Below are 22,479 nucleotides of genomic sequence, written 5' to 3'. Positions count from 1 at the left end.
TGCATAAGACACGAAAATAATCGTGTCATAAACAGATTGATTCATTTATGACCCAAATCCAATTAACCCCAACTCTAACTCACTTATTTCTATATTATTTCGTGTCGTGTAATCAAATCACATAAAAAATTGCCGGATACAACGTGGATGGGACCATCGCCGTAGAAGACGGTGCGGTCTTTAATTTTTGGTCATTCCCCCGCGAAGATTTTTTTCACCAGCTTCGTTGATTCTTGCCGGTCATTGATTAAACATAATTTTGTTTTTCTTTTTGGCAAGCAGTTAATACAAAAATATAAATATAAAATACTATTTTGTATTTTTAGTTTTTGAAAAATAAAAATTGTGTTTATTATTTTGAGAAAAGAAACATACCACTTGCCTTATTTTTTTTTTAAATAAATAAAAATTTAAGCAGATTTCAAACAAAAGCATGATTCAAATAATAATTCTAATTTTAAGTTTTACTATTGAAATTGTAGTTTAACGATACATTACGGTCTTATTTAAGTCGATATCTTGTCTTTGAATTTAGTGTGGTAAAACAAATTAAAAATTCAAAACATCTAAAATTATTCTCTTAGGAGAGGGCTGACACAAAATAAAAGATTACCACTTCTTGATTAGTAGAAGTTAATTAATTTAAAAAATTACTGCTAGTCCATTGTTCTTTCAATATCATTAGATATTCCAATTTTTGAGTTTTATCAATGTGGATAATAATTGTATAACTTTAAATTTTATATTTTTTGTCATCTTTATTTGTCTTTACTACTTAAATATTCTAACTCCGCCCTTGCTAAGACGAACAAGAGGTGGACAGAAGAAATGAAGCTTTTATAGCTTTCTTTACGAAGAGTTAGACAAATCGTGGACCGATTCTTCCATTTCGATTCATATATATATATATATATATACACACTGAATGCTACCTTTAAAAATTTTATAAAAAAACAGGCGTTCATGGCTACATTCCATTCCATTAAATCTACCGTGACACATCCTTTGAAATCAAAATTAGGGGATTAGATTGTTGGCACCTCTGTTTCATTAAAGTATCAATCCATGTATTTTTATTTTTGGTGTGTGGATTTGAAGAAATTAAATTAAAGGAGAACAGCATCAACTTTTTATGATTTTTTTTTTTATTTTTTATGTGCCATCATCTATTTCTTTGATTCATGGAATTTGGACCCGCCGTTTTATTAGTCATCAAACCGGGAGAAATGCACGGTTATTGTTTTCCTGCTTAAAGATCACCTTCAGATGATTCATGAAAGAAAATGCACGTCATGTAATTAAAGTCGTTGTGTCGGCAAATAATTGCAGGTCATGAAGGAAACTCTTTTTGGCTTCTACTAATGAACAAAATCTTATCATATATGGTTCCACATACAAGTTAACAATATTGCCATTGGTAAGTCCAAAATTGTTCAGTTTTAACACAATTAGCTGCTTTTTGAAATCACAAAGCGAGTTTGAGAGGCACAGGGAATAGGATAACTGATATTGGGATGTTCTAAAAGTGTCGTGTGTTCTTGAGTCAATGTCCTTCAATTTCTACACCGAAATAAATCGTCAAGCATGGGTCTTCATTCCTTTGCTTCCTTTTGTTTTCTGCAGATTTTGCAGTTCCATTGATACCATAACTTCAAGCCAACCCATCAAGGATGGGGACCTTTTGGTGTCAAGTGGAGGGACATTTGCACTTGGGTTTTTTACCCCTGGAAATTCCAGATACAGGTATGTTGGAATATGGTACAAGAAGATCTCAGTACAAACCGTAGTTTGGGTTGCCAATAGGAATGATCCAATCAGGGGTACCACTGGAGTTCTGTCCATCAACAAAGATGGTGATCTTGTCATCTACAATCAGAACCAAAGTGTTCCATTTTGTCTGACAAATATTTCAACAGCAGTAACAGCCAGCAGCAGCTATTCAGCTCAACTCCTTGATACTGGAAATTTGGTGTTGTTTCGAGGAGATAATGCAAGTAGAGTTGTTGTATGGGAAAGTTTTGATTATCCCACACATACAATTCTACCAAACATGAAACTGGGGCTGGACCGGAAGACCGGTCTAGACCGGTTCTTGATATCTTGGAAGTCACCTGATGATCCAGGCACTGGGGTATATTATTTTAGGATGGATCCAAATGGCTTGCCCCGTTTAGTATTGCGAAAGGGATCAGTCCCTAGATGGCAAACCGGACCATGGATCGATAACAAATGGAGTGGTGTACTAGAGATGTCAACTCCCTACATATTCCTTTCCATTTATATTGACAATAGTGACGAGCTCTCTTTTATGTTTGGCCTTAAAGATGCCTCGATTGTGTCCAGAGTGTTCCTGGATGACTCTGGTTTTTTACAGAAAAGCACATGGCATGACGACAATCATAGATGGGTCCAGTTCTGGTCGGCCCCCAAAGATCAGTGTGACTATTATGGCAGGTGTGGTGCATATGGTAATTGTGATCCAAACAATGGGGTTGATTTTGAGTGCACATGCCTCCCGGGATATGAACCCAAGTCTCCACGTGACTGGTATTTGCGAGATGGGTCAGCTGGATGCAAGAGGAAGCACATGGCAGATCACATGTGTGGTGCTGGAGAAGGGTTTGTCAAGGTTGCAAATGCAAAGGTTCCTGATGTCTTGGAGGCACGAGTAGCAATGAACTTGAACATGGAAGAGTGCAAGAAAGTTTGTTTGGGAAACTGTTCTTGCTTGGCTTACACAAATGGAGGTAGGGGTGAGTGTTACACATGGCATGGGGATTTGATGGATGTAAGGAAGTTCACCCATGGGGGACTAGACTTGTATATACGGGTTGATGCTATTGAATTAGGTATGCAACCGCTTGATTTTTAGTAATAATTTTTTATCTTAAGTTATAGTTATTTTATTTATTGAATTAGTTATTCAAAATCATAGTTCAATTATTTGATATTGACCCTTTCTTGGGTGGCCCATGCTCCTGTCCAATTTTTCAGAGCATGAGTTCCTGTATCATTTACCTAGTTCACACCCTTTGCCTTAAAAGAACGTTTGGGAGTCGATGACCAAATTATCCATTAACTTTTTGGTGTGATGCATCAGAAGCTGTAAATGTAATTGTTTCTCTTTTAGCATTTATTTATGTTATGATTTTGGATCGAAAACCAACGACGAACAAACCATTAATCACACAAACAAACACAAGATTTAAGGTGAAAATCTAAATTAGAAAAAATTATCGATAGAAAAAAACAAAATATCCCTATAATGATGTTGGTACAATAATAGTAATATAATTGCTAACAAAATATTACTAAGATAATATTACTATTATAATAGTGATATAACTGCACTAATTCTAGTGATCTGGACACTTATTTATAGAGCTAAAATTATCTATAAATGTACACAGAAAATCATATCATGATCGATGAATCAGGAGGATATTCCTTCATATGAGACACATTTCACTCAAAATCAAATTTGATAACATCTTAATCATAGTCAAATTTAAAGTTCTAATTACGATCAAATTAAAAAACTCAATCACAAATGAATTAGGATTTTAAGTCATACTTATTACAATTTGATTTCATTCCTACTACCAGTACAATGATAGAGTTACAAGTTTCTTCACAATTGAATCACAAAGTGTGAGCGTGCCTTTATGTTCATTATTAAAAAAAAAAGGCCACAATTGTTTTTTATGCTTTATTTACTACTCTTTTTAGCAGCTCCAACATCATTAACTGCCCTATAATTGTCTCTGCTAATAATTCGATGGCCATGGTCGTCTTCTTTTCAGCTGAACAATCAAAGAAGCCCTGGAAGTTCCATGGAACTAAGATGGCCATCCTGGTAACTTCTGTTATCACGATGTCACTGCTGTTGAGCATTTCATTGCTATGCTGGCTTGTAAAAAGGAGAACAAAAGGTAGACAAAATTATTTTCTGTTAGTCTTGCATCTTTTCCACTCTTTCCCTCTAGCGAACAATTTACCAAGTCAATGCAATAATTTGAACTCTATATTCATAATAAGATCATATTTCTTTTTTGGTTATGCATGAACATAAAAGAGAAATTTGGGACTTAAATATTGTTTCCAGATTGGGATAGTGGCAGAAAACACAGCATTTGAACGTATCTAAGAACTAATTTTCCTCTGCTTTGTGATTAACAGAGGTAGGGTCCAACATTCAAGCCAGCGACAATGAAAATCTTGAGTTACCCATATTTGATATGGTGGAAATTGAAGAGGCAACTAACAAATTTTCTGACGCTAATAAAATTGGAGAAGGTGGCTTTGGGCCTGTTTACAAGGTAAATATAATCCTCTTAACACTATATTCTTGCAACCTAATGAGAGGTCCTATAAAATCAAAATTGAAAGGTGTTACTTAAGGGATGATGATCCAATCTACATTATGTGATTACAATAGGGTCAGCTGTCCACTGGAAGGGAGATAGCCGTCAAGCGTCTCTCAATCAACTCCAGACAAGGTCTCAATGAATTCAAAAATGAGGTTATTCTGATTGCCAAGCTTCAACACCGTAATCTAGTAAGACTTTTGGGGTGTTGCATCAAAGGACAAGAAAGAATGTTAATTTATGAGTACATGGCCAATGGAAGTTTGGATTCCATCATTTTTGGTTTGCTCTCTTTACCTTCATGTGATTCTCAGAATTCATAGTTGGTGATTATAGAAGTGTCCCTTATGTAAAGAATATATATGTTTGATTTTTTTATAAATTAATGAAGATTATTGTACCCACCTTGTGGGATTAAGGCTTGTGATTTTGTTGTAATCAGCATCTTTGTAAATGGTCTCTATTCCAAGCAGGTCCTGAAAACGCAAGAAGTAAATCCCTTGTGTGGAGGCAACGTCTAGATATTATTGTTGGAATTGCTCGGGGACTTCTTTATCTTCATCATGATTCAAGATTGAGAGTTATTCATAGAGATCTCAAAGCTAGCAATGTACTACTTGATGAGAACTTAAATCCCAAGATTTCGGATTTTGGCCTTGCTAGGGCTTTTGGAGGAGATCAATCTTCCGCAATAACAAGAAGGGTAGTTGGAACTTAGTAAGTGGCCAATGTTCTTTTCCCTTGCCAAGTTTAGCAAGAAAGGTGGCCAAAATGGCATCTCTAATGTTCATCTGACACTAATTCTATCTCGGTTGACATTGATATGTAGTGGTTACATGTCTCCGGAATATGCCATAGATGGCCTCTTTTCAATGAAATCAGATGTCTTTAGCTTTGGTGTCATAGTTTTGGAGATATTGATTGGCAAAAGGAACCGACTGTTCCATCATCCCAACCATGATCTTAACCTTCTTGGACATGTGAGTTCAAGAGAGTACACCCTTTTTACTTTCCTTTTATTTTCCAATAGTGATTGCCTTCCTTACTTGCATTTTCTAGTAGTGGATTTATTTGATGTGCGATATCGAGTGATTTCAGGCTTGGAAGCTTTGGATTGAAGGAAAGGCCTCTGATCTATTAGACCCTCGAGTAAAAGGATCAATTCCAATGTCAGAGATATTAAGGTGCATACAGGTTGGTCTTCTATGCGTGCAAAAATGCCCCGAAGACAGACCGGCCATGTCATCTGTGCTCTTAATGTTGATTACTGAGACTGTGGTCCTTTCCCAGCCCAAGCAACCTGGATTTTATATGGAGAGGATTTCGGAAGAGTCTCATTATCTGATGGCCGAAAGTAGTTCCAGCGTCAATGAGATGACTGTGACACAGTTAGAGGCCCGCTAAAACACTTTGTTGTGTGTACCTGGTACGTAAATAGTGAAGAAAGAAGCCGTACAATGTGTCTGCTGCATCTCCTTAATTGGAAATTAACTTGGATATCTGTTTCCTAGGCCCTTTCCGTCCTTGCTACCTTGTGTTGATCAGACAAATTACTTTTAAATTTTTATAAACTTGCCTTTTGTGTTTCTTCCTCTTTATAGCCACACAAGCAATCTTATGTAAGTTAAATTTCAGCTATAACAACTTTTTTTGCCTCGAAAAGCCCCTTTCTTATTAGAGCATATGATGAATGCATTCATTGAAATCAAGATATCTCTATACATATTTGTTTTGTTCTGCTATTTCAAAGTTTCCAGTGTGTTATATGTTACTGAATGAATGTTTTTGCATTGTAATTCAGCAGGGAGAGGTCTATATATTATGGGCACAACATTAACTTTGTTTTTCCAGTTGTGGAGAGCCATAAGGGAGTCCATTCATAGGTATGTGCTGTTGTTTGTTGTAGCTATTCCTTAGGAGCGAGTTTCCCATATGTAATTGTTGGGATTGAGCCCAGTTGTTACCAATAACATATGATATATGTAATACTACATTAGTGGGGGAAGCATTTTGGGTAATTTAGCAAAAGTGTTTAGCCCTATTTAGGTTTTCAATTTTAGCCCCAGTTAAGTTTTTCTCCAAATAAAATCAGGTCTCAGGTATTGTAATTATTACTTCTATTTCTATGCTGATGTGTAACTCATGAGGTTTTATTGTCTTAAAATTTTAGCATTGAAATCTTATTACTATACTAATTAATTTATATTCTCTTCTGCTTATGTGGGATTAATTGTGTTCACAATTTATGAGATTTTTTTTTTATATTTAGGAAAGTCCAGAGATTTTTTATTTTAATTAGTTGAGGCATCACTTATATTATTTTTTATAATAAGACATTCGAAGAGGGAAAAAAAGGGAGAGAGAAAAATATAGGAGTAACATAATAAATTTATTTAATTTTTTGTAGTAACTGAGAAACTAATCTTATGTATTTAGTTAACCTAGGAAAAGTGAATGCTATTTACCTTAATAATATAATAATAATAATCAATTATCGAATAAACCTCATCTTTTACTTTTGTTGCTACTTAACTACAATAATAAATTTATAGTATGGGTGAAATCTAGGTGAACCCACAAATTGGGCGTAAGCCTTTTGAACTAAGGGTGCGTTTGATTGTAAGGGAGAAATTTGAGTGGAAAGAAAATGAATTTCAAGGAATTGAATAGCAAAAAAAATAAATTTCTAGAAATTAAAAGTTTAACCTGTTTAATTAGTATAATTTTCTACCTGAAAAATGATATTATTTTCCTTCTTTTGGTGTTTGATTGGTAATATTTTTCATAGAATTTGATCATTTTCCTTGCATTTCGTGTTTGATAGGCATTATTTTTCATAGAAAATGACACATTTTTCATGGAATTTATTTGTGAAAATGTATTAAAAAATACTGAATCGTTTAAAAAAATCAAAATAGTAACCTATTTTAGATTAATTAAATCATTTTTCCAATCAAATCAAATCACAAAATTAAAAATTTTTTATTTTCCAAATTTACTAATTTTTACGTGTTTTTTTACACAATCACACACACATATATACAATCACACACATATAGACATACACAATCATACATACACATATACACAATCACACATATAAACATACGCAATCAGACATATACACAATCACACGCATATAAACATACACAATCACACACACAGAGACACAATCATATATACACACATACAGATATTGTAATGCCCCGCTCCCACTTACGGGTGTTACTCGTGAACAATTACCCGAATTGTACATCTGTTCGGCCTTTGGTGAAGGGTGGACCATGTTTCAAGACGAAACGCCTTAGGTGGGAACTAGGCTCATCATTCCCTTCCCTCAACCCTAGGATTCACTAGCAGAATTGAGCTTCAACTATACCGCATTTGGTTGAAAGAAAACTCATGAAGATGCCCAACCGCCATTTTCTTATTTACATTTAATTCTTTTTCCATCCAAGAATTTTACTGGCCTCCGAAAAATCACCATTTAAATCATTCTATTGCTTGATTAACAATTTTGGAGGAAAAACTCAATTTTTTAATTTTTCCAAAATTTTGGCATTTTCTCCAAAAATGCCCGAAAAATCCCTTTATTTTGAAAATTCCTCCGGGACCCAAAATCAATTTAGAATTTCCCCATAAATTCCAAATTTTAAAAAAAAATTGGCCGGTGGGGCCGGCTGGCGTGCCCGGGGCCCGCGCGGGGCCTCGCTTGGCGCTGGTCGCGCATGCCGCGCGTGCCCGCGCCCGCTCCTGCTGCTGCCTGGGCCCTGCTGCTGGCCTGCTGCCACTTTCACTTTTTTTTTTCTTTTTTTTCTTGGGCATTTAAATCCCAAATTTTCCAAAAATTAAAATCAATTAAAATACTTCATATTTTTTCAATTTTTGCCTTTATTTCTCCATAATTAAGACTTAAACAATAGTCTTGATGCTTCCACAACATACATCAAACACGCACTATTTTTCCAACAAAAGTTATATGATTTAACTTCTTCGTGTTTCCCACAACACACACCAAAATGAGACTTTCACCCAACCTAGGCTTCATCAAACCATAAGCCAATATCTCATTGTCTAAATACAACATACACTTCAACTAACAAACAATTTACATTACATAAACCAAACACATAAGCTTCCAAAAACCATAATATGCACTTGAATCTTCTTTCATGCTTTCACATGCCATTCCACCATTGCCTTTACTTTACCATGTTTTCACAACCTACATATGAGGGTAAAAACCTCATGATCTATTAAGCTCAATAAGAGTGCAATGCCAAATAAATATGAACATAACAAGATTATATGATGCCAAATGCATGCAAATGTGGCTAGGTTTCTTTGCCCTCACAACCCTCCAAGGTTAGAGGCATCAACCTACCATTTCAACTATGTTCCCAAACTAACCTATGGCCATAAGTCTCATGAACATAAAAGAACATGCCAAATGCAACATATACACTTATGAAATATACTTATAACACATTGCAAGGCCACATCCCATGGGACCATCATTTACCTATTTTCTTCTCTTTGAATCTTTAAATCTACTTCTCAAGAGAACTCCCACCATCATCTTCTTCCATCTAAGATGACATTCAAACTAGAACTCACTTTACATTCAAGCATATTAAAATAAAGAAAAAAAGGAATAAAGTTTACCTTGAATCCCTTACTTCTTCTTCTTCACTTTTCTTCCATGAGAGACTTCCTTATCTCTTCTTCTTTCTTTATTTCCTTCTTCATTTCTTTCTCCAAATGGCCAAAGGAAATCAAGACCTCCTCACTTGCCATTATATACTAGTTTTCCATATTTCAAGAATAAATCCTAGTCATTGGATTTATTTGGTGAGAATAAATCCGCACCCTCCAAACTAACACAATCCATGGCATTAAGTCTTGCTTAAAATCCACCATTGGATCTTTTCTCACTTTACAAGACAAAATCTTAGCCATCCAAAGAAAGCACAATCCAAGTGTTTTGCTGGGTTTTAATCCTAGCCTTTGATTTATTTTGGAGATTAAATCTCCACCTTCCAATCATCTCTCTTTAAAATATCTCCACCCATTTGGCAATCCATGCCAACTTCTAAGACTTAATGATAGCCCTTAGATCACTTTCCAAATCCAAGAATTAATCTCATCCTTTGAATTATCATTTCTTTCCCATTTAAATTAATGGGACTATTTTCATATCCATCAAATTTGAGAGACATAAATACTTTCTTATATATTTAAATAAATCTCATATTTTTCAAGGCATTAATGGTGACCATTTACCATTTTCTTTTGGATTTTCTTTAATTCATATAATCATGCCTCTCATTAAATGCTTGAAAGACCAATTAACATTTCTTTTACATTTAATTAAATCACCCATTTATACTTGAACAAGACTTTGCCAAGTGTCACCTTTAGACATTAACCTTGGCTTCCAAGCTTCCATCTCCACCATCCATGTGGCATCACCACAATTACCCACCAATTTAGGAAAAAATAATTATTTCCATAAATAATAGAATATCCATCATTTTCCCAATATTTCATAATTAAATTCCTCTATGAAATTAATTTCGAAATTCTCAAAATACCATTTTATGAATTATTAATCCCATATCTCCACACAAATACAAAATTGGGATTTAATTCACTTATTCACCTAATTCCACATAAGAATTATTTTCAATTTATCAAAATACCATTTTTATTGGACTTCACTATTCAAATTACCAAAATACCCCTCTCATAGGGCACTCTCAATCTCAAAATCTCTCACATTCTCAAGGGCATTTTTGGAATTTTCACACTTTCATTTTCATTCTCGTAACACCGGTTATACCGGGTGTTACATATATATACACATCCCTGCAGCTGAGACATATATATATATATACATAAATATATATATATATACACACAGATACAATTATACATACATATACATACACGTCTCTGCACACAGACATATATATACATAAATATACACACACACACACACACATATATATATATATATATACGCACACATACATACATATTTCTGGAAAGCAGCCTCCCTGCTCACACACCTGCCGTCGACCCATTTGCTTGCTCGCTCGCCCTCTCTCTCTCTCGTTCGCTCTCTGTTTCTTTCTCTCTTTCAATTGAAGATGATGAAGACGAGAGCACAATGGGCATTATTTTTCAATTGCCTGGAAAATCAGAGCTCCTCCCCCCAAGGAAAATGGTTTCCGTGATTTAAAGGAAAAAGCGATCACGTGACCAGAAGTTGGAAAATGAGTTACTTGGAAAATTTTGGCTGTCAAACACTACACAAGTGGAAATTTAGGTGGAAAAAATGTATTTTCCCAAGAAATAAATGGCTATCAAACGGGGCCTAAGTGACTTTTAGGGTGTCTTATAACTCTCGAAATGTAATATTCTAGTATTTTGAGAATAATAATAATTAATTTTTTTTATTTAAAAAATATATATATTTTTTGACATCCATTAGAGATTATAATTGAAAAACTAATGGGTTTAGAATTAGTGGGCTAAGTTGAAAAATGAATTATTAATACTTATTTTATTTAATAATCAAACAACTACCATCAAAGATTTAGGTAGTGCATTACATTACATGGTGGTTTAGCTCCAATAAACCCTCCCTCCGTCGATTATCTAACTTTTTGCTTTGCAACCTTTGGGGATTGGAACTTTCAGAGGCGTCGATCCGTACGGCTAGCTCTTCAACCTCTATTCCACTGCAACATGGGATCGATATACTTAAAAGGTTTTGGAAATTGGGGCTTAAAATTTTCATGATTTCATCTCATTTTTTCAATTTGAGCAACTGTCTGGGTATTGTAAAAGGAGGGTAGGCCGCCTTGCAAAAACTACTTGTAGAGTTGTTGATAACAAGTTCAATCCTCGGACTAGATATCATTTAAGATCCTTTTCTTAATTTGCATCCTTTTCTCATCCAATGTCTCTTTCCTTTATAAGCTTTTGCTCTTCCAGAGAAGCCTAGTGACAGTGGACCTGCACAAAAATCTAGGATCCTTTGCTTTGAAATTATTTTTCATGGAAAAATGTCACATTGAAAAATTTTAGATACGTTTGATTACTTAATATTTTTCATAAAAAATTTTCATAATACAACATATTGAACCACGTTTTAATCCATTTTTCATAAAAAGTTACTATTAGGGGGAGTTGGGAATTGTTTTTCATGAAATTAAAAAATATTTTTCTTTTTCATATTTTTCCAATAAAGCACACCCTAAATTACAATGAAATTGTATGAATGCTAATTTGCTTACCCCAAGATAAAGCAGTATCATCAGTTGTTTTGATTTTCTATATGCTCTTGAAGTTAATTTTATCTTTTATATTTATATTATTATTTTTATTTTTAATACATCATCTCATGTATAGTTAGGCTTTACTATATAACTGATCTAAATATGTGAAATAATTTAAATATTAGCAATGGGTTTGAATTCAAGATTTTTATTTGATCTGATATCATTTCAAATTGTTAATCACCATATAATTTAAAAATTTAAGATATTAAATGGACGATTAATTTTTATTTTAATATTATCATTTTTATTCTTAACAAAATGAAACTCAATACTTAATTGGATGTTTCAAAATTACTGGTCATCCCCTAAACAGGAATGGATGATGGACGATGACTTGTTTTCTTTGCAATGAGGACATCTAGCTTAATGTTTCCTTGCCGTGTACTGTACTCGATTAGTGGTCCACTAAGAATCAATGCCCAAGCTTCGAAAACAACCAAAAGGCCATTTTAACGCATTCATAAAGACTTTGAAGTCCATGTGTACCCACTCGATAGAAATTGATTGCAAATGCATCACACTTATGAGCAGGTGAATCTTTGGTTATGGTCATTTTATTTATAATTTCAATTTATCTTAAGTATCCTCTCTCTCTCTTTTCATGTTTTCTAACATTTTCTCTATTTCTATTTTCTTCGGTCTGTATTCTGTTTTCTTTTTGTTTCTCAAATTTCTTTGATATTTTTTTTTATTTCTCAAATTTTGTTAACAAGTTAAGGAGTATTGAAGATGGATTTTCAATTTTCTTAGTTTCAATGAAGATTTTTTTGTAACCATAGGTAAAATTCCCTTCTTAGTTCTTTTATTTTTTAAAATTTTGATGATTTTAAAGTAGATTAAAAGTGATTTAGTTTATTTTCTTAATTTTGATAAATGATGTGGATTGTGGATTAAAAGTGTATTTGATTTTTACTTATTTTGGTCTCATCGCTTATAGTTTGTCTTTGTAATTTCTGTTTCTAGGCATATGAAATTTAAATTGTGAACTTCAATTAAACAAACTAAACTAAATAATTCAATGTTGAAGATGATCTATTGAAGTCACCACTTCTTGATTATTCACTTTCTGACTTTATTGATGTTGTGTTAATTAATTTAAAAAATTGCTGCTAGTCCATTGTTCTTTCAATATCATTAGATATTCTAATTTTTTACTTTTATTAATGTGAATAATTATTATATAACTTTAAATTTTATGTTTTTTTGTCATCTTTGTTTACTCTTACTACTTACATATTTAACTCCGCCCCTGCTAGAACGGACAAGGGGTGGACAGAAGAAATGAAGCTTTTATAGCTTTTTTTACGGAGGATTGTTAGACAAATCATGGACCGATTCTTCCATTTCGATATATATATATATATATATATTAAATGCTAAGTTTTAAGAGTTTTATAAAAAAAAGGGCTTCATGGCTGTCGTGACACATCGTTTGAAATCAAAATTAGGGGATTAGATTGTTGGCACCTCTGTTTCATTAAAGTATCAATCCATGTATTTTTCTTTTTGGTGTGTGGATTTGAAGAAATTAAATTAAAGGAGAACAGCATCAACTTTTTTTGATTTTTTTTTTATTTTTTATGTGCCATCATCTATTTCTTTGATTCATGGAATTTGGACCCGCCGTTTTACTAGTCATCAAACCGGGAGAATCTAAATTTTGTCAGTTCATGTGCTTACAAAAACTTTGATGGGTTTTTATTTGGAAACTGGGGCTTAACATTTTCATGATTTCAACTCATTTTTGCAATTTGACTAACTGTCGTAAAGGCAGTTGGCCTTGCAAAAACTACTTCTACAGTTGTTGATAACAAGTCCAATCCTCAGTAAATCATTTATAATCTCGGGCTTCACCAGACTAGCAGAAAAGTCTAAATTACAACAAAATCAGAAAAGTCTAAATTACAACAAAATTGCATTACTGTTAAGGGTGCATTTTTTTTCTTTTCAATTTTTAGTTTTGAGTTTTTAATTTATTTTTTATTTTTTATTTTGGTAATCTGTTTTCAAAAAATTAAAAACACGTTCTCTTTATCATTTTGAAAAACCATTTTTCAAAACAAAAAATTAGAAAATGCTTTCTCTAAAATTTTGAAAATAATTTAAAAATAATATTTTATTTAATAAATTTGAATATTTAATAAATTAAAATTATTTAAATTTAAATAAATAAATAAATTGACTTGAAAATAAATAGCAAGTGGGATCATAATGTGATTATAAATAATAAGTATTAAAATAAAAATTAAAGACGTGAACTAGTATTACATAATATAATTATAAATTATAAGATTACATATAAGCACCCCCGCCCGGATATCCCAACCCCCCGGTCTATCCGAACGAAAGCCCTTACATAAGGGAAGAGAAATAAATACGAGACAAAAATACCCTAGCATGCATACATACAAAAAATACAACAGTGGAAACAAATCAATATACATGTATGCCCACAAGTACCCTGCTGGAACAACAGTCAAGGAGTATATAAAAATATACAGACACCTGTGCCAGCAAATAAAAGATATAAGGAACAGCCGGGCACAGTAAAAAATGAGAGTCAGAACTCCTAACAAAACATCAGAGAAGACGGAGGCAGCTAACTGTACACCCTATCGACACGGCTGGCTGCTAGGTGGCGCGGTCCTCGCCCTCGACTTTTGCTTTACCCTTACTTGGAATGATGGAAAGTAGGGTGAGTCGCAAGACTCAGCAAGTTTATATGAAAATGAAGGCTATAAATGAAATAGAAGAGGAGATCACTCCAAATATAAACCCACATGTACACACAAGCCATGTGATGCAACAATGCAACAGTGCCGCATAATAAAAACACATAACGATCCTTGGGGCCCACATAAAATACCTGGCACCCAAGTCCTCTACCAACCTGCCGCTGCCCTGAAAGGAAACAAGGATCTCCAACAAACCTGTGCGCACTGTCCCGGGTCGGTACTCCCATCACCCATATCCTTACCGGTACTCCCGACAACCGAGCCATAGGCTCCCTCGAAACGGTACTCCCATCCGAGAACTAAATACTACCAGTAACCATGCAATGCATATAAAATGCACTGGCGTAATGAGCATCAACGTGATACAAGGCGCCTATATATCCAGGCATCAGGCCACGCTCCGCCCATATAGTAAATCACACGCAATGCATATGCCCGTGTTGGATGCAACCTGACCAATTTAGAATGTCTGTGATCAAGCATAACCAGATCATGATAATCCCAACATGTAGCCCGTACCCATGTGTATACCAAACCATGCTACAAGAATAAAATGATACCAGATCATGCTATAATCACGTAATGATAGAGCCAGTCAATAGTGCTTGGCACCGATCAGCGGTCAGTGACTAGAAGAGACCAGCCGACGCCTAAGATAGACCGTACAACAGTCACACCGTCATCGAACAACTAATCCTTGCCCCCACTGCCCAACCGCTCTAGCCTATAACAATCAAAAGATATAATCATACCCGAACAGCTAAGAACCTAGCCCCAGGTGAGTATAACATCATTCCCACAAGCTTGGGGGGTGGCACAAACCCCCGTACGCAACTAATGAATAAAACCCTCGAGACCAATTTAATAAATTAAATTTTAAAACAAACCGTTTTAAATTCCATAATTTATTAACAGCCGAAATCAACGAAGGGAGGTCAAATAAATTGACATCGAAAGAATCGACAATGAGGGTATAAAGAACTTGTCTTTCCGAAGATAGCCTTAGGCTCGATTTGACCAAACGCTGTCAAAATTATATAAACTGGAATATCCCAATTATTGACAAAATTAATAAAATTGGGGTCTAAATAAAATTTTGACCGCAAAGAATATTAATTACTAGCTTGCCTACATACCTGGAAAATTAACTCTGGGATTAAACGTGATTTAATCCGAATTTTTTGGCTCCAAATTTCTGAAATTTTCTTCGCGTGCTGCTGTTGCTTCTTTTCTGTAAAATTTTTACTGCTCGTTTGTATAAAATCGTGCACGAAATCGGGCTTAAATGCGGCCAAAATTGAGCAAAGCAGGGGGCGCCATGTGGCAGCGCTGGAGCGGCTGCTGGGGAGGCCACCGCCTCCTAGCGAAATGACGTTGTTTCGACGTCCTTGGGCTGATTAAAATCAGCCCAAAAATCAGCCCTCGCGCGCAGCCCCCCCCTCGGATTCGAACCCGCGACCGCCTCGCACGCCCGCCCGCCTGCGACCACCTGCGCCACACACGCCTCTTAACCTATATATGCAACCATTAAATTTAAAGGAGACTTTGGCCCCTTTTACAAAATCGCGCCAGCACCCTCCTCCCTAAATTTCCATAAATTACACACACACACCCCCTATACTAATTATAGTAACGCCCGTAACTTCTAAAAATCACCCAATTCAATTTATTTCAATTTTTTTCTAATTCCAGAAATTCCTAAAATAACAAAATTAATTATCTTAATTTCTTATTTCCTTAAAATCACATAATTTAATTTTATTTAATCACAACAAATTATTTTAATATTAAATCAAATTATCCCAAAATTAATTTAAATCACCATTAACGGGGTGTTACATTGCATCAAACAATTCAATAACAAGCGGGATTCGATTATAAGTTTTAATACAAATATTAAAAATAAACACAATTCAAAAATTAAAACAATAAAATAAAATTACAGACTCATGTATGAGCCCCTTGATACTCATTCCACATTTGTGTAGCAATTTGATCCCTGACTTGTCCCATTTGAGCTGTTTGACTAGTATCAAAATGTATGGCTTCCCGATCTTGGCTTGACTCCGACATATAATCAAATACCATATTATCTACTAAATATTCAGTGAATAACCTGTCTAAAAAGTCTTCCTGACGAACAAAGTTATGTATTGTGCAACATGCAGTAGGGATTTGTCTTTGCCTACTAAGTGGATAATTTGTTATTAATCTCAAAATAGGAAATCTTGCCTTCAACACTCTAATGCAACGTTCAATTATGTTCCGACATGAGGAATGTTTATAATTGAACAACTCTTCCTTTCCACGTGGTCCTCCTCGTCCAAGATAATCACGCAGATGATATCTTCGACCTCGATAAGGGGCAAGAAATTCAGGCATGTTTGGATAGCCAGAATCAACAAGATAAAATTGATCTGCAAAAAACTATGATTTAAGATTGTAATACAATAAAAATATTTAATACATCATTTGAAGTGTTAGAATATACCTCCCCGTGGCATTGGAAAGTTGTTCGAGGGTCTTGTAACTGCGTTTATAAATACTCGTGAATCATTAGCAGTACCTTCCCATCAAGCATGCACAAATATAAATTTCATATCAAAATTACATGCCAACATCACATTTTGTGTTACATTAGTCTTTCTTCCACGAAAAGATGTTTGTCGTGATGCAGGTACCCAAGCTGCAACATGTGTTCCATCTATTGCACCTATACAATTCTTAAAGAAAGGATATTTGTGCAAGAGACGCTCATGAGGTCCATTTTGATTTGTAGGGGAGATTATCTCTGTGCCTAATGAATAAACAGCTCGTAAAACACGCTTAAACCATTTATGGATTGTGTTGTTGGACTGCTGAAATCTATCGCCAATAATACTATTTCTTGTAGTGTGCCCTATAATCATCAAAAACATAGCAACACCCTCCTTGACACTGACTTTTTTCCCATCTGTCAACAGCCCTTTATGTTTCAAAGTGTCACAAAAATTCATGAAAACATGTTTCTGCATCCGAAAATTACGATGACACACGTCTGGATGTCCATTTAAAATTTCAAGTATGTACATTTTTCCAATAAGCAATGATGTTCTACAAGGTGTCCTGTCAATAAAAACTCGTTTATTGGTAACAAAATAACTAAGCATTAGTCTATCACCAATAAACGCATCCAAATCATCTTCTGTAAATAAAAAATCATCATCACTCAAATCTTCATCAGTCGAATTTTGAACCCAACTTGATTCAGTAGACATCCTTCTACACAAATATATTTTTAATCAACATCATTATCTACATCAATTATCATTTAATATACTACTCAAACAACATTATTTATGAAAACTCAACACATCGATTAAAATAAAAATAAGCAAGCATCTGTTTAGAAATATAACATCAAAGTACTAAAAGAACATAATAGTCCAAGCTAATAGAAAACACGCAACAAACCAAAATATCAAACAAATCAAAGAAGATTCAAGATAGGTCCTCTCCTAATTTCTAGCATCTCCACAAATGACACCCTAAAATCTGGATCCTTAAAAGCCTTCATTGCTTTCATATAATCTTCATTAGACACCCCTTCCATACTATTTAAGATGTCTAGGCAAACCTTTGTTGAATACGGATCTGGACTAGTGGCTTCAAAATTGCTAGATTGAATAGACAATTTTCCTTGCATGTGTGCAAGCTTTTCTTTCAAGTAAAGCATCCTAAGTTCAGTTTCTTCACTTCTCATACTTACTGTAGATGAACATTGAGCTATACAAGCCTCAAGTTTTTCACTTTTATTGGTCTTGGATTCCTTGCGTCGTCATTTGTCATGACGAATACTTGTAACTTCATCATATTCATCATCATTTTGTTGCGCACGTACATGCACTCCCCTGTTCAGAAAATCATCTTCTATCTGCCTTTCTTCCTTTGATGTTGGAGGAAGTTGAGTGGAAGCATTGCCTAAACCTCCGGTGGTTGTAGTCCTACCAAATATCTCTCCAAGAACTGCATAATGCTTACATCCTTCCTTTTTGAATATTTTGTACTCAGCCTCGTTTATCTGCATTCATGAAAATAAGCCATATTAATAAGCTGTATATAGTAAAAGAATATAATGTCACAAATAAAAAATGGTGAAAATACCGTGAAAAAGTGTTGCCAAACTTCCTCTGTAGCATCAACTTTGTTGGCATTTGGATCCCATGTAACACCTGTATGCCTTACCAGTTCAACGAACAAGCGATGCACTTTATGTAAACGGTTCCACTTACCCTTTAGTCTATCTATCCCATAATCCATTTTGTGAGACCAATCATGTCTTGATTGATCTTGCCCCATTCGTCTTTCATGAATGTAGAGCATTGCAATTTTCCTACTTTCACGTTGTCATAAAGTATCTCGATAAAAGCATGTTCATTCTCATCAGGCCATGACATTGGTTCCTTAGTCTTATCTCTGTGACCACCCATGTTCTCTATTCAAGACATATAATAAATATCAACCACTTAACTAAGTGCAAATCCAAAATTTTCTTAACAGCCTACAAGTTATAGTTAGTTTCTGTTGTAACTTCTTTGTTATTTTATTTAATTTGTTTGATACCTATACTATTTTATTTAATCAGTATGTGTTTAGTTAGTGTTATGTCAGTATGTGAAGACTATTGTTTGATTTGAAAAATAATGTACTTCGCATCAAAAGACTTTACATACAGTTAAAGTAAATAGTCTAGTTTGTATTTACTTTACATACAGTTAAAGTCAATAGTCTCAAATGATGCTATGCATAAAATTTCTTTCAAAAGTATGGTCTATCCTTCGCCTTCAATGGCCTTACCCTTATGAGGAGGGCATATAGCATACAAAGATCTACAAGCAAGCTCATGATATAGTAATACAGAAATAGAGATCAGATGATAAAACCCCAACAAGCTAGTAAAGTTTACCTACTCCAATTAATAATTTTATTGGTAGTCCAAATAGCATGGTAGAGTCTCGAAAGAAGGACAATAATAATCGATTGGAGTTGTTTCACTATCGAAGAGATACTATACGTAGTAGCAAAAACAAGAAACCCTAGGACCACACAGATGAAAAATGGAAAGGAAAAGGGGTTATACTTACAGGGACCATAAGGCTAGCAAAAAGCATCAAGCCTCACTATTAATTGACAGTGTTGGGCATGTGTGTAGTGCCTAATTGGTTGAGTTAATTCTCTTATCTTCAATAAGATTAATTAACATTATATTATTACTCCTATACATATTATATATAATTACTATACACAGCTCATGATTTTATATAAAAATTTTAATTAGAGAGTCGAAAAATGATTTGATTTTATTTTATTCAAAATATATTATTGTTACATGTGATTTTGATGATATTTTTTTAATGTGAAACTTTGTATACACAACTGTCATTTTCCGTGGGAGGGGCATAGAATTGGCATAAATGATAAACCTCTCTTTTGAGAGTATTGCTCTAAAAAGATGGATTGGGATAGAAAATAAGTGAAGTGAACAACAGCCCCATGTCACAAAAAGGGGTTGCCCCCACGATGATATATATATAGGAATCCCAAGCAGATTAATCCTACATTCATATGAAGCTGAATTTGGACCAAAACAACAAAGTACCAGTGTGCTAATTACTGTAGTTGTATTTGTTGCTTTTCGTTTGTAATATATATTGTATACAGAATGTGGATGAGAAGGTTGTATAAGTTGGAACACAGAGAACACATTTGAGATGATAGGTAAGACACAGCAGAAACATTCAACTACAGTAAGAAATTAAAAGCATCTCACTGCAAAAGTGTTCTTATTTTATGTTAGCAAGCTGTTTTCTCTTAAATCCCTATTTGTTTTTTTAGCAAGTCATTTATTTTGAAAGCCCATTTCTTTTCTTTTCTTAGATCTTCCCCTTGTAATACTGTCTGCCTATGTTACAATCCCCTTGGTAGCAACAATAAGGTTTTTCTTTATGTCTTCTGTGATTGGAAGGTCAAATGTTTGAATTGTGAAAACAGCTAATTAAGGCTACAGTATTATTTATTCATTTTGGTTTGAATTATATTGGAAGTATTTTTATCTAGTTATTTCTGCACAATATATATATAGTGGTAGAATAGGTCAGAAAAAGCACATATATTGATGCTTTTGAAGCTCTGAAAGTGTGGTGAAAGTGTGGTAAGAACGTATGCACTCTCATATAATTTTCCAAATCTAAGTCTAAGAAAATATATATATTTTAACAGTTGAAGCCTATGCATGGTGCAACCATCATCAAAATATATATATTCAAAAGTAAAATGCCCAACCTATCAAAAGTATGGTCGACCCATCATCAAAATCCCACATAATCAACATCCTCCCACAATTAAAACAATGCGAGACAATGAAACAAAGCAGCCAAAGTCATACAAAATATTATTAAAGAAAGACCTATAAATTCCCATCTTCTGTCAAATGATAAGAAGGACAAATTGATCCAAAATCAAGCAGCTGGACAGAACAACAACAACAACCAAATTCCCATAACAGTAAAGCAATACCACAATTCGTATAACAGTAAAGCAACACCACGGTAGAAAATCAACAGTTACAACAAACATAATTTTTAACTATACGCTGCAATCCAAAGAGTACAACATGTTTTTAACTATACGTTGCAATGTAATGTAACAGAGCAAAACAAAGATCTGAAAAATCAATCCAAGGGTTCATCTTCTCTCAAGAAAAACAAAGAAAAACCCAAAATAGCCAGGCCATGATCAAAACTGAAAAATCGCGAATAAGATACAAGTCGTGAATATCCAAAGATCCAACGATCAAAACCGAAAAATCGCACAAAAGATACAAATCGCGAATATCCAACAGCCAAATATCCAAAGATCTAAGCTAAAACCTCTGGCCAGATACAAATCGTGCATACATATGTATATATCATGAATTTGTGTCGAAAATAGTTGCTGATCAGACTAAAAGACTTACAATCGGAGGCGAAAGATCTGGTCTTGAAGAGAGGAAAAGAAGAAGCGATGGCAGCAGATCTGGTTGATAGCAGTGATGGCCTTGAAGAGAGGAAGAAAATGTAGCGATGGTGGCAGATCTAGCTTGAAGAAAGGAAGAGAAGGAAGGAAGCACAGTGGCGACGGTGATGGTTCGTAGAGAGAAAGAGTGAAGGAAGAGAGGAAGAAGATAATATCAAAACACGGAAAACAACATTCGTTTTTCGTGTTTTAATTTTAGGTTTTGTTTTGGATGAAAACATCCAAAACAACAAAATATTGTTTTGGGTTTTCTTTATAATTTTTTTATTATATTTTCAAAAATGCATTTTTAAAAATGGCAAAGAGAAAGCGTTTTCATTATTTTTGAAAATCGAAAACTGAAAATGGCTTGAAAACGGCAAAGAGAACGCAACCTAATTGTAATACCCGGGAATAAATTGAGGATAAAAATGATATTTAATAAATGGCATAAATGGAATTTTGAAAAAAATAAGACTATAGGGTATACTAACACAGCTTTGGACGACCGAATTAGTCAGACGGAGTACCCCAGACCCTAGATAGCCAAGGAAAATGGTATAGTATCGACGAGTGATTTAAATTATGATTTTTAGTGATAAAAGAAATGAGATCGGGAATAATTTTCGGTACAGCAAAAATACAGCTGCCAATTAGGTCATATTACCGAATTGTTATAGACGATGTCCAAAAAATCAACGGAGTGTGTCTAGAACTAATATTTGATGTATAGAACAACCCTTAAGTGGTTTCAAGTTGAATCAAGTGGATTTGAGGTTAAATCGATCAATCGGGCCTAAGCGTAATTTTCTAAAAATTGCCCGAGGGAGGTCAAAACCGTAATTTTCCAGAAGTTTCAAGGGAGAAATGAGAAGTACTAATCTTGAGGGTCTTAGTGATGGTGCTAGAAAGATCAGGGGCTTGAGGATAAGGGCCAAAATGTAAAAGAAAATTTTAAGAGGGCCAAACTGCAATTTTCGGAAAAGCTCCACGCGC

The 22,479-nt window shown here is 34.3% G+C and overlaps 1 protein-coding gene across 2 annotated transcripts in view; it reads left to right on the top strand.

Moving 5' to 3' along the window:
• Positions 1 to 1,438: 1,438 nt before the first annotated feature.
• Positions 1,439 to 22,479, top strand: part of LOC127813645 (G-type lectin S-receptor-like serine/threonine-protein kinase SD1-1) — an 86,205-nt gene continuing 65,164 nt past the window's right edge. The window contains exon 1 of one of the 2 annotated variants that reach the window (XM_052354719.1): positions 1,439 to 2,849. In XM_052354719.1, coding sequence (XP_052210679.1) covers positions 1,547 to 2,849 — 1,303 coding nt within the window. In that variant the 5' untranslated portion in view covers positions 1,439 to 1,546. The remainder of the gene's footprint in view (positions 2,850 to 22,479) is intronic. The other variant, XM_052354715.1, reaches the window with a different exon arrangement.

This window comes from Diospyros lotus, chromosome 11 (genome assembly GCF_014633365.1).
Source record: "Diospyros lotus cultivar Yz01 chromosome 11, ASM1463336v1, whole genome shotgun sequence".
Taxonomy (NCBI): Eukaryota; Viridiplantae; Streptophyta; class Magnoliopsida; order Ericales; family Ebenaceae; genus Diospyros; species Diospyros lotus.
The sequence above is the reverse complement of the archived record's forward strand: the minus strand, read 5'-3'. Positions and strand labels throughout refer to the sequence as shown.